At 43.8% G+C, this 12,818-nt stretch overlaps 1 protein-coding gene across 2 annotated transcripts in view; it reads right to left on the bottom strand.

The window, feature by feature from the left end:
* The window catches only part of ccbe1 (collagen and calcium binding EGF domains 1), a 126,693-nt gene extending 116,750 nt beyond the window's left edge, over positions 1-9,943 (bottom strand). For both annotated transcript variants that reach the window (XM_029628611.2, XM_029628610.2), the window contains exons 1-2: positions 9,714-9,943; positions 9,450-9,530 (exon numbers count right to left, since the gene is read on the bottom strand). In XM_029628611.2, coding sequence (XP_029484471.2) covers positions 9,450-9,530; positions 9,714-9,820 — 188 coding nt within the window. In that variant the 5' untranslated portion in view covers positions 9,821-9,943. The remainder of the gene's footprint in view (positions 1-9,449; positions 9,531-9,713) is intronic.
* Positions 9,944-12,818: the final 2,875 nt, after the last annotated feature.

Genomic DNA, 12,818 nt, shown 5'->3' on the forward strand with positions numbered 1-12,818 from the left:
GAGACTCAAATATTATTTCAGTCATAGCCAAGAGAACAGACAATACATATGGTCGAAGGAAATGCAAAGAGAAACCAAGACCTTTCCTGCTCTATCCTCTGTCCCCTTCCCTGGCTAGATCCTTCATTGCACCGCTGTAATGGGTGGGATGACAATATGGGCCAGTTGACAACAGCAATCTCAGGGCTTTGTCTTGTTGACAGATGTTTGGAGTGAGTGTGTGTTTGATAGAGGGAGTAGGATTATTTCATGGCACTTAACACATATAATTGCGATTCAAAAATGCAAAAGCACGCATGAGTGTTATGTAAGACAAGAGGAGAGGTCCAGCAGACTTGAGCAGAGAGAGAGGCAGTGCGAGAGAGAGGAAGAGAGAAAGGGGGAGGCAGAGAGCGAGAGGGAGGCAGAGAGCGAGAGAGAGGCAGAGAGCGAGAGAGAGGCAGAGAGCGAGAGAGAGGCAGAGAGCAAGAGAGAGGCAGAGAGCAAGAGAGAGGCAGAGAGCAAGAGAGAGGCAGAGAGCGAGAGAGAGGCAGAGAGAGAGAGAGAGAGGCAGAGAGAGAGAGAGAGAGAGGCAGAGAGAGAGGCAGAGAGAGAGAGAGAGAGAGAGAGAGAGAGAGAGAGGCAGAGAGAGAGGCAGAGAGAGAGAGAGAGAGAGAGAGAGAGAGGGAGGCAGAGAGAGAGGCAGAGGCAGAGAGAGGCAGAGAGAGGCAGAGAGAGAGTGGCAGAGGGAGAGAGAGAGAGAGAGAGGCAGAGAGAGAGAGAGAGAGAGAGAGAGAGAGAGAGGCAGAGAGAGAGAGAGAGAGAGAGAGAGAGAGAGAGAGAGAGAGAGAGAGAGAGAGAGAGAGGCAGAGAGAGAGAGACTGGGAGAGAGAGAGACTGGGAGTCCTAAAGTAATACATTCTGTCAATGAATGTATAACTATTGGCAAGGTGAAAGAGATCATGTTGTTTGACAGAGACTTATTATAAGTGATACATTTCACAGACATTCAGCAGTAAGCTAAGTGTTTGAACATTACCAGGCTTTAAAAACTAAAGCAATTGTAAATCCATTGGCGGAGATAGACAGTCACGACTCTTGCGGATAACAATATGTCAGTCAAGGACAGCCGATGGGGTAAAACACTGCATCAAGTTAGCATTGGTGCTGCAGCAATGTGTTACAACAGAATGCCAGAGAAAAACACTTGTCTCCATCAAGATGGCGCCGGAGAAGAATGCTGACATTTTACAAGTTCCTATCCAGTTGTTTTTTGTTTGTTTGTTTGCATTTTTTGTAACTTATTTTGTACATAATGTTGCTGCTACCGTCTCTTATGACCGAAAATAGCTTCTGGATATCAGAACTGTGATTACTCACCACGGACTGGCAGAATCCTTTCTTTCCTTAAACGAGTATGACGAGCCCAACATGAATGACAAACTGCTTTCCCGGGAACAGGCCCAGATCCCAATCATTTGCGTGAAGAGAAGGCAGAGAAAAAGGGGCCGGAGGGCAGGCTGCCTTTTGGGATTTCGTAGGCGATCGAATAAACCCCAACTGCCTTCCATTCTGCTAGCAAATGTGCAAACTTTGGAAAATAAAATGGATGACCTATGCGGAAGATTAAACTACCAACGGGTGATTCAAAACTGTAATATCTTATGCCTCACTGAGTCGTGGCTGAACGACGACATTATCAACATGCAGTTGGCTGGTTATACTCTGTATCGGCAGAATAGAACAGCGGCATCTGGTAAGACAAGGGGTGGCGGACTAAGTATTTTTGTAAATAACAGCTGGTGCACGATATCTAAGGAAGTCTCAAGGTTTTGCTCGCCTAACGTAGAGTATCTCATGAGAAGCTGTAGACCACACTATCTACCAAGAGAGTTTTCATCTGTATTTTTCATAGCTGTCTACATACCACCACAGACTGATGCTGACTGCACTCAGTGAGCTGTATTCCATGTGACTTGATCAATAAAAAAGTGGTCAGACGAAGCAGATGCTAAGCTACAGGACTGTGTTTCTAGCACAGACTGGAATATGTTCCGGGACTAATTGGCTTCATCAATAAGTGCATTGATGATGTCGTCCCCACAGTGAACGTACGTACATACCCCAACCAGAAGTCATGGAAGCACAGCCAAGAGCTGCCCAGTGACACGAGCCTACTAGATGAGCTAAACTACTTATATGCTCACTTCGAGGCAAATAACATTGAAACATGCATGATAGCACCAGCTGTTCCAGAAGACTGTGTGATCACGCTCTCCGTCAGCCAATGTGAGTAACACCTTTAAAAAGGTCAATGTTCACAAGGCTGCAGGACCAAACGGATTACTGTGAGCATGCGCAGACCAACTAGCAAGTATCTTCACTGACATTTTTTACCTCTCCCTGTCCGAGTCTGTAATGCCAACATGTTTTAAGCAGACCACTATAGTCCCTGTGCGCAAGAACACTAAGGTAACCTGCCAAAATTACTACCGACCCATAGCACTCACGTCTGTAGCCATAAAGTGCTTTGAAAGGCTGGTCATGGCTCACATCCAAACACCATTATCCCAGAAACCATAGACCCACTCCAATTTGAGGACCACCCCAACAGATCCACAGATGATGCAATCTCTATTGCACTCCACGCTGCCCTTTCCCACATGGACAAAAGGAACACCTATGCGAGAATGCTATTCATTGACTACAGCTCAGAATTCAACACCATAGTGCCCTCAAAGCTCATCAATAAGATAAGGACCCTGGGATTAAACACCTCCCTCTGCAACTGGATCCTGGACGTCCTGACGGGCGCCCCCAGGTGGTAAGGGTAGGTAACAACACATCCGCTACTCTGATCTTCAAAACACATGCTCAGTCCCCTCCTGTCCTCCGTTCACCAATGACTGCACGGCCAGGCACGACTCCAACACCATCATTAAGTTTGCCGATGACACAACAGTGGTAGGCCTGATCACCGACAATGACGAGACAGCCTATAGGGAGGAGGTCAGAGACCTGGCCGTGTGGTGCCAGGACAACAACCTCTCCCTCAACGTGGTCAAGACAAAGGAGATGATTGTGGACTACAGGAAAAGGAGGGCCGAGCCCCCATTCTCATCGACGAGCTGTAGTGGAGCAGGTTGAGAGCTTCAAGTCCCTTGGTGTCCACATCACCAACAAACTAACATGGTCCAAGGACACCAAGGCAGTCATGAAGAGGGCACATCACCAACAAACTAACATGGTCTAAGGACACCATGGCAGTCATGAAGAGGGCACATCACCAACAAACTAACATGGTCCAAGGACACCAAGACAGTTGTGAAGAGGGCACGACAAAGCATATTCCCCTTCAGGAGACTGAAAAGATCTGGCATGGGTCCTCAGACCCCCAAAGGGTTCTACAGCGCACCATCGAGAGCATCCTGACTGGTTGCATCACTGCCTGGTATGGCAACTGCCCGACCTCAAGGCACTACAGAGGTTAGTGCGTACGGCCCAGTACATCACTGGGGCACAGCTTTCTACCATCCAGGACCTCTATACCAGGTGGTGTCAGAGGAAGGCCCTAAGAATTGTCAACGACTCCAGCCACCCTAGCCATACACTGTTCTCTCTGCTACAGCACGGCAAGCAGTACAGGAGTGCCAAGTCTAGGTGCAAAAGGCTTCTAAACAGCTTCTACCCCCAAGCCATAAGACTCCTGAACGCCCAATCAAATGGCTCCCTGGACTATTTACATCCCCCCTCTTATACTCCGCTGCTAATCTTTGTTGTTATCATCTATGCATAGTCACTTTAATAACTCTACCTACAATTGAAGTCGGAAGTTTACATACACTTAGGTTGGAGTCTCCACCACTCCACAAATTTCTTATTAACAAACTATAGTCTTGGCAAGTCAGTTAGGACATCTACTTTGTGCATGACACAAGTCAATTAGGACATCTACTTTGTGCATGACACAAGTCAATTAGGACATCTACTTTGTGCATGACACAAGTCAGTTAGGACATCTACTTTGTGCATGACACAAGTCAGTTAGGACATCTACTTTGTGCATGACACAAGTCGGTTAGGACATCTACTTTGTGCATGACACAAGTCGGTTAGGACATCTACTTTGTGCATGACACAAGTCGGTTAGGACATCTACTTTGTACATGACACAAGTCGGTTAGGACATCTACTTTGTGCATGACACAAGTCGGTTAGGACATCTACTTTGTACATGACACAAGTCGGTTAGGACATCTACTTTGTACATGACACAAGTCGGTTAGGACATCTACTTTGTGCATGACACAAGTCGGTTAGGACATCTACTTTGTGCATGACACAAGTCGGTTAGGACATCTACTTTGTGCATGACACAAGTCGGTTAGGACATCTACTTTGTGCATGACACAAGTCGGTTAGGACATCTACTTTGTGCATGACACAAGTCGGTTAGGACATCTACTTTGTGCATGACACAAGTAATTTTTCCAACAATTGTTTACCGACAGATTACTTCACTGTATCACAATTCCAGTGGGTCAGAAGGTTACATACACTAAGTCGACTGTGCCTTTAAACAGCTTGGAACATTTAAGTCATTTAGCAGACGCTCTTATCCAGAGCGACTTACAAATTGGTGCATTCACCTTATGACATCCAGTGGAGCAGCCACTTTACAATAGTGCATCTAAATCTTTTAAGGGGGGGGGTGAGAACGATTACTTTCTCCTATCCTAGGTATTCCTTAAAGAGGTGGGGTTTCAGGTGTCTCCGGAAGGTGGTGATTGACTCCGCTGTCCTGGCGTCGTGAGGGAGTTTGTTCCACCATTGGGAACAAAAGATACAGGGATTGGACTGCTGAGGACTGGGGCAAAGTCCTGTTTTTATGAAACCCCTTTCTGATTGTTTGGGGCATTGGAAAATTACAGAAAATGATGTCATGGCTTTAGAAGCTTCTGATAGGCTAATTGACTAATTGAGTATATGTAAACTTCTGACCCACTGGGAATGTGATAAATAAAAGCTGAAATAAATCATTATCTCTACTATTATTCTGACATTTCACATTCTTACAATAAAGTGGTGATCCTAACTGACCAAAGACAGGGAATTTTTACAAGGATTAAATGTCAGGAATTGTGAAAAACTGAGTTTAAATGTATTTGGCTAAGGTGTGTGTAAACTTCCAACTTCAACTGTACAGTCTTGCCCAAAAGTTGAGAATGACACAAATATTAATTTTCAAAGTTTGCTGCTTCAGTGTCTTTAGATATTTTTGTCAGATGTTACTATGGAATACTGAAGTATAATTACAAGCATTTCATAAGTGTCAAAGGCTTTTATTGTCAATTACATGAAGTTGATGCAAAGAGTCAATATTTGCAATGTTGACCCTTCTTTTTCAAGACCTCTGCAATCCGCCCTGGCATGCTGTCAATTAACTTCTGGGCAGCCCATTCTGGCATAATCAATGCATGGAGTTTGTCAGAATTTGTGGGGTTTTGTTTGTCCACTCGCCTCTTGAGGATTGACCACAAGTTCTCAATGGGATTAACGTCTGGGGAGTTTCCTGGCCATGGACCCAAAATATCTATGTTTTGTTCCCCGAGCCACTTAGTTATCACTTTTGCCTTATGGCAAAAGTCATGTGAGACCATTGGTCTCAATGGTCTCACAGGACTGATGGTAGCGCTCACCTTGTCGTCTCCGGACAAGCTTTTTTCCAGATGCCCCAAACAATCAGAAAGGGGTTTCATAAAAACAGGACTTTGCCCCAGTCCTCAGCAGTCCAATCCCTGTATCTTTTGCAGAATATCAGTCCTGATGTTTTTCCTGGAGAGAAGTGGCTTCTTTGCTGCCTTTCTGGCCATCCTCCAAAAGTCTTCGCCTCACTGTGCGTGCAGATGCAGTCACACCTGCCTGCTGCCATTCCTTAGCAAGCTCTGTACTAGTGGTGCCCCGATCCTGCAGCTAAATCAACTTTAGGAGATGGTCCTGGCGCTTGCTGGACTTTCTTGGGCGTTGTGAAGCCTTCTTCACAACAATTGAACCGCTCTCCTTGAAGTTCTTGATGATCTGATAAATGGCAAATGTATGTGCAATCTTACTGACAGCAATATCCTTGCCTGTGAAGCCCTTTTAGTGCAAAGCAATTAGGACGGCACTTGTTTCCTTGCAGGTAACCATGGTTGACAGAGGAATAACAATGATTCCAAGCACAACCCTCCTTTTGAAGCTTCCAGTCTGTTTTTCAAACTCAATCAGCATGACAGTGATCTCCAGCCTTGTCCTCGTCAACACTCACACCTGTGTTAACGAGAGAATCACTGACATGATGTCAGCTGGTCCTTTTGTGGCAGGGCTGAAATACAGTGGAAATGTTTTTTTGGGGGGATTCAGTTCATTTGCATGGCAAAGAGGAACTTTGCAATTAATTGCAATTCATCTGATCACTCTTCATAACATTCTGGAGTATATGCAAATTGCCATCATACAAACTGAGGCAGCAGACTTTGTGAAAATTAATATTTGTGTCATTTTCAAAACTTTTAGCCACGACTGTACATGTACATAGTACCTCGGCTAAGGTTATGTGCCCCCGCATATTGACTCTGTACCGGTACCTCCCTGTATATAGTCTCGCTATTGTTACTTTACTGTTGCTCTTTAATTACTTGTTACTTTTATTTATTATTCTCATTTTTTATTAAACTGCATTGTTTGTTAGGGGCTAGTAAGTAAACATTTCACTGTAAGGTGTATTTTGCACATGTGACTAATATACATTTGATTTGATTGGAAAAGCAGCCAGATGAAAACACTTGTCTCCATTTAGCACTTTTCTGTAAACGCAAGAAGAGATCATTAAAATAGTTTTGTGGAGATGATTTAGTGTTCAGGTCAGATGAAGTGCGTAGTCCTCTAGGGGTCATCGCTGTCTTGCGAGGAGAGAAGAGGAGAAACATTTTGGAGGAGACAAGAGGACAGGCAGTGGAGGAGAGGATTCATTTTGGGGGGAAATGATAGAATCCACACACAGAGTTTCAGGGGGGGGGGTAGAAGACGAGGAGAGGAGAAAAATGTTGGGAAAGATAGCAAAGTTGCAGGGGGAGAGGATGAGGAAAAACATGTTGAAGCTATCCACAGAGTTGCAGGGGGAGAGGACGAGGGGGAGGAAAATGAGTGGAGAGAAGGAGGGGAGAAACTCGTTGAAAATAACCACAGACCTGCAAGGGGGTAGATAGCGAGGACAAGGACAGGAGAAGAATGTTGGAGAAGATATCCTTATGCATGTTACTGATTCTATGGCCTTAAGTCCGTTTAGAGTAAACTAACGGATTTACCCAGGAATGCCTCGGCTTAGGAGGGGAGGAGAGGTTAGGAGAGGAGAAGAGAGGAGAGGGGAGGATAGGAGAGGTTAGGAGAGGAGAAAGAGGAGAAGGGAGGATACGAGCAGGACAACAAACTGCTTGAGACCACCATCAATATTTGGAAGAACAACAAATCAACAATTACACACGCCACATATCAATTAAGTGTGGCAGGGCTGGAAGCACTCTGTTTCTCCTCTCTCGGGCCTAGCTGTATGCAGACAGAGCTCTCCCGCGGAAGATGGCTAGAAGCTAGCTGTAGGCTAGACAGAGCTCACCCGCAGAAGACGGCTAGCAGCTAGCTGTAGGCTAGACAGAGCTCTCCAGCGGAAGACAGCTAGCAGCTAGCTGTAGGCTAGACAGAGCTCTCCCGCGGAAGACAGCTAGCAGCTAGCTCTAGGCTAGACAGAGCTCTTCCGCAGAAGACGGCTGGAAGCTAGCTGTAGGCTAGACAGAGCTCACCCGCGGAAGACGGCTAGCAGCTAGCTGTAAGCTAGACAGTGTGTGCAATAAATCAAGTTAATGTAATCTTTACCTTGTGTATTCTCAAATCTATACCTCCTGTATTCTCAAATCTATTTAGGAAAGTCATAAACAAAAGTCTATTTAAATACACTAAGTAGCACAGATATAATGGAAGGGTCCAAGCAAGCTCTTCCTAGTAGTCTCCCATAGCAACCTATCTGTTATAGTTGTCAGACACTGTTTCAGATCTGTCGTTACCATCCTTTTTCCAGAATAACATTTATTGGTAGATGTATTTGCCAATAAAACATAGCAGCACCTAATGAATCTTTCTTTTTTCTCCAACAGACACTCAATCCAAATACCATCACTGTAAGAGTCCAACTGTTACACATAAAAAAAACAGGCAAAATGTGCCTACCCTTGTTCCGTTTAAACATGCCTCAGTCATTACTATGCCAGATAGAGAGACAGGGTCAAGTTAGCCCATGGTCCGTATTAGTAGAGCCCACAACCATGAGTTAAGATGTAAAAGACAGATTCTTACGAAAGGGAAGAAATACCAACTAAAATTGGCGATAAACTCTTGAGCAATGCCTGGCATGACGATGGAGAGACATCCTACACACATTTCAACACAGTGAGAGAGCTGATAGGCAGCCTATCATGTGGTAACTTGTTACAATGCAGGTGGACTGAAATGCACCCAGCTGCCTCAGATACATAGGCACATTTCTTTCCTCCTGTAACACCAGCCTTTCTCTCGTTAGTTAAATGAACAACGTATGAAGACAACAGTGAGTCTAAGCAATAACCACAGTAATCATTTAAAGACCACATGACAAACAGGGGGCTGAAATAACATGATGAAGTTACGTGTGTTACGTGTGTGTCATTCCCCGCCAGTGCCAGACAGGAAATGCAGCAGAGTAATGAGTCTCTCACGGTTATGGACAGACACCCATTGCAAAGGGGTTCAGTGTTAGATGGATGCACTGTGTTTTGATAGAAGGTAAATCTATCTAATCCGTGTGTTGACCTGTTACAATGTAATTACATCATTGACTTTCCAATCATTATTGACACATTGCCAAATACCATTACATGAAAGCAATTAGACAAATTATAGGTTTATTTCAACCACCTACACTTCTGCTATAGGAAAAACTACGTAAAATATCTAGACATCTTTTGGTGTATTTATCTGTTTATGGTCAATTACGTCTACCTTACATAATGTATCATTCAATATTTTAGCCAATATGGTTAATCAATTCATAAAAGCATCGGCTATCCCATGAAGCCGTTTACAACTCTGGTCACTGAAGGTTTGTTCCCAAATGCTATATAGGCTAGGATCATTGATGACATATGATTGATAAATTATGGTTCCAATTTCATTTGCTCTCTTGAACCTACTGTATCATTTGGAATGACTTCCATAGCAACAGTGAATCTAAGTCTGGTTACTGAATGTTTGTGATATGCAGCATCACAGAAGCAAAATAACTAGCCCCCCCCCACACACACACACACAAAAAGGCAATTATAATTTAGTACCGTAATCTCAGCTCACAAGAGAGAATAATGTTCTACATTGCAATGGAATATTATAAATTTAAATGAGCCTACCTGTAACAAGTTGTCACCTCTCCAGTTGTTTTTAAGCAAGGATATTTGGTTGTGGCAATCTTATTCTCAGAACAGACTTCACTGTAAAATAATAACATTAGGCTATTAATGCACGTCCTTCGGGATAAATAATATACAACCTATCACAATATAACCCAGGTATCCCGTACAATGTTTCTCTTGATATCTACAGCACCCTGCGTAATGTCAAATCCAAACCCATCAAAAAAATTCCCAGGGCGCGCGACGCGTGGTATAGCCTACCTGTTCGCATCATCCTGATGCTCCCTGTAAGTCCACTGCAAACTTCGTGAGAAGAAGAGAAACATCATAAGAATCCTCAGAAGAGTCCCGCTGCCTTTTACATTCATTTCCCCTGGTCAAGTCTGAGTCGCATTCAGTCCCAAACACCTGTATCATTCCTGTAACCGAAGAAATTATTGTAGAGTTGAAGAGTGAATGGAAACTTGAAGTGATTGGACATTTCCAGCTGCTCTCGCGTCAAGTTAATAGGCTATCCCAAACTGATGACAATTTCCTCTGTCCCTCCCACCGCTGACTTTTAGAGTATGTCTATGAATTCGCCAGGCGCTCACTTTCATTGGAACTGCGCATCAATTAACACTAAACTTCTCTGCTGTTTATTTGACACACGACGAACGCTTGATAGACTGAGGAAGTGTGAAGTGTTTGCGAGTCAAACTTTTGTCATGTTTATTTTTTTCCATGAAAACCAGTTAAAATAACTGAAATGATTAATAACGGTCTCAGAGGATAGCATTTTGCGTATTGTCACAATTTTCGTTGAATCCTGGGCTGAAATTAAACAATAGCTGTTGCTGACATCCCAAATGCTATATATGATATGATCATTGATATGATCATTGATGAAATGTAATTGATAAAGTATGGTTACGTATAATTTGCTCTCTTGAACGTACCCTTTGGAATCTATAGGTCATTACCATTAAAATGTAACAATAAGGTGCAGAGTGTTCGATTTGCCCAGCCTGGTCTCATAGACTATACATAACATAGTAAATGTAAATCCAGGACACTCAAATGAGTATGATATGTTATGTTTGGTATGGTTACATAAGATATAAGGTCACTTAAGGCAAAAGCAAAAGAAGGGTGGGTAGTTGGTCGGGGTAGATGAGTGGGAAAATAAAGTGAATGTCCAATGGTTCCAATCTTAGCAAGGCTATTTAGCTACTACTTTTTTAGCTAGTAACATATCATACAAATTATAATTAGCGTCTCAAATTTGCCTACAGAATAATATTAAATGTTCTGAGACCACATTGCAGAGCCTGCTCGGGGTGCAAGGAGACCCCAGCTATGCTAAAATCATGCCGTTTACAGGGGATTGTTAGGTAAATGTGAACTATTTGGTTGTAATATTGTCATCACCTCTTGAAGAGCATAGCCAGGACTACACATTTCCGATTAAAACAAAACAAAACACATGCACACATGTAGCTCCATCATCAGTTATTCAGTAAGTAACTGCATGCTTTATATGGTCAGTAAACATAAACTGATCCTGTCATTTCAATACTGGCCACCATTTATTGGATATTTTAGTGATATAAAATAAAAAGTGAACTACATCTGACAAGTGTGAGTAGTTTGGGTTTATTTCCCATCCGTTGTGGGCTCTGCCTGTCAAACAGCAAAAGGGGCTCATTTGCCAATGTACTGTTAGCTGATGATGTTTACTTTACAAGCTAACGGTAGAAATGTTGTACAGTTGGCTAAACATAGCGGTACAGAAAGTAGAACTAATGTACTTTTTCTCTAACCAACCTAGCGAAGTTAGCTAACATTGTAGCCCGTTTTCAACATTGTTTTTAGTGTATGGTCACGATGTATGGTCATTGCTGACAGGCATGATAGGCTACATTGATTGATGGACCATATCAAATTGGCTAGTTAGATAATAACAGATCACATCAATAAGGCTAGTTAACAAGCTAACGTTGAGAAGATAAACTAGATGGCTATATATCCAGGTATTGTTTGATTTGCTTGCCATCTATAGTGTTGATGACAGAAAGTCAAATTGACAACTTTACCAGGAGAAGGACTTGCCAATGTCAAGCCCTTTACAGTGACAAATAGCATAGCTAAGCAAGGCTTGCTTAAAACCCCGTATTATAGACCAAATGAATAGCTGTAGCTAGATCAACGCTACACTAGGATGTGCTGCCCGGCCCATATATATATATTTTTCTTATAGTGAATATTGCGTTGAAGATCTGCCGTTGTTTCAAAGGTACAAATTCAACATTTTATACAAGGTTTGTCTATGTTGAAAATGGGTGACAATAATGACAAAAATCCTGTGATAGGAATGTCATCCTCAAAAGAACAGTTTATTATGTTGATGACTTTTTTTTCAAATCCACATTTTCCACATAGATTAGATTAAAATACATTGACAAATTACATTGAAAACAGTGCCGACCCGTCATTCAGGGCAGGTGGGGCAGAGCAGTGGTATGGTGTTGGGACTCTACTGTTGGGACTCTGCTGTTGGGAGTCTGCTGTTGGGACTCTACTGTTGGGAGTCTGCTGTTGGGACTCTGCTGTTGGGAGTCTACTGTTGGGACTCTACTGTTGGGAGTCTGCTGTTGGGACTCTACTGTTGGGACTCTGCTGTTGGGACTCTACTGTTGGGACTCTGCTGTTGGGACTCTACTGTTGGGACTCTACTGTTGGGAGTCTGCTGTTGGGACTCTACTGTTGGGACTCTGCTGTTGGGACTCTACTGTTGGGACTCTGCTGTTGGGACTCTGCTGTTGGGACTCTACTGTTGGGACTCTGCTGTTGGGACTCTACTGTTGGGACTCTGCTGTTGGGACTCTGCTGTTGGGACTCTACTGTTGGGACTCTGCTGTTGGGACTCTACTGTTGGGACTCTGCTGTTGGGACTCTACTGTTGGGACTCTACTGTTGGGAGTCTGCTGTTGGGACTCTACTGTTGGGACTCTGCTGTTGGGACTCTACTGTTGGGACTCTGCTGTTGGGACTCTACTGTTGGGACTCTGCTGTTGGGACTCTACTGTTGGGACTCTGCTGTTGGGACTCTGCTGTTGGGACTCTGCTGTTGGGACTCTGCTGTTGGGACTCTGCTGTTGGGACTCTACTGTTGGGACTCTGCTGTTGGGACTCTACTGTTGGGACTCTACTGTTGGGACTCTGCTGTTGGGACTCTGCTGTTGGGACTCTACTGTTGGGACTCTACTGTTGGGAGTCTGCTGTTGGGACTCTACTGTTGGGAGTCTGCTGTTGGGACTCTACTGTTGGGACTCTACTGTTGGGAGTCTGCTGTTGGGACTCTACTGTTGGGACTCTGCTGTTGGG

Source organism: Oncorhynchus nerka, linkage group LG22 (genome assembly GCF_034236695.1).
Source record: "Oncorhynchus nerka isolate Pitt River linkage group LG22, Oner_Uvic_2.0, whole genome shotgun sequence".
NCBI classification, from domain to species: Eukaryota; Metazoa; Chordata; class Actinopteri; order Salmoniformes; family Salmonidae; genus Oncorhynchus; species Oncorhynchus nerka.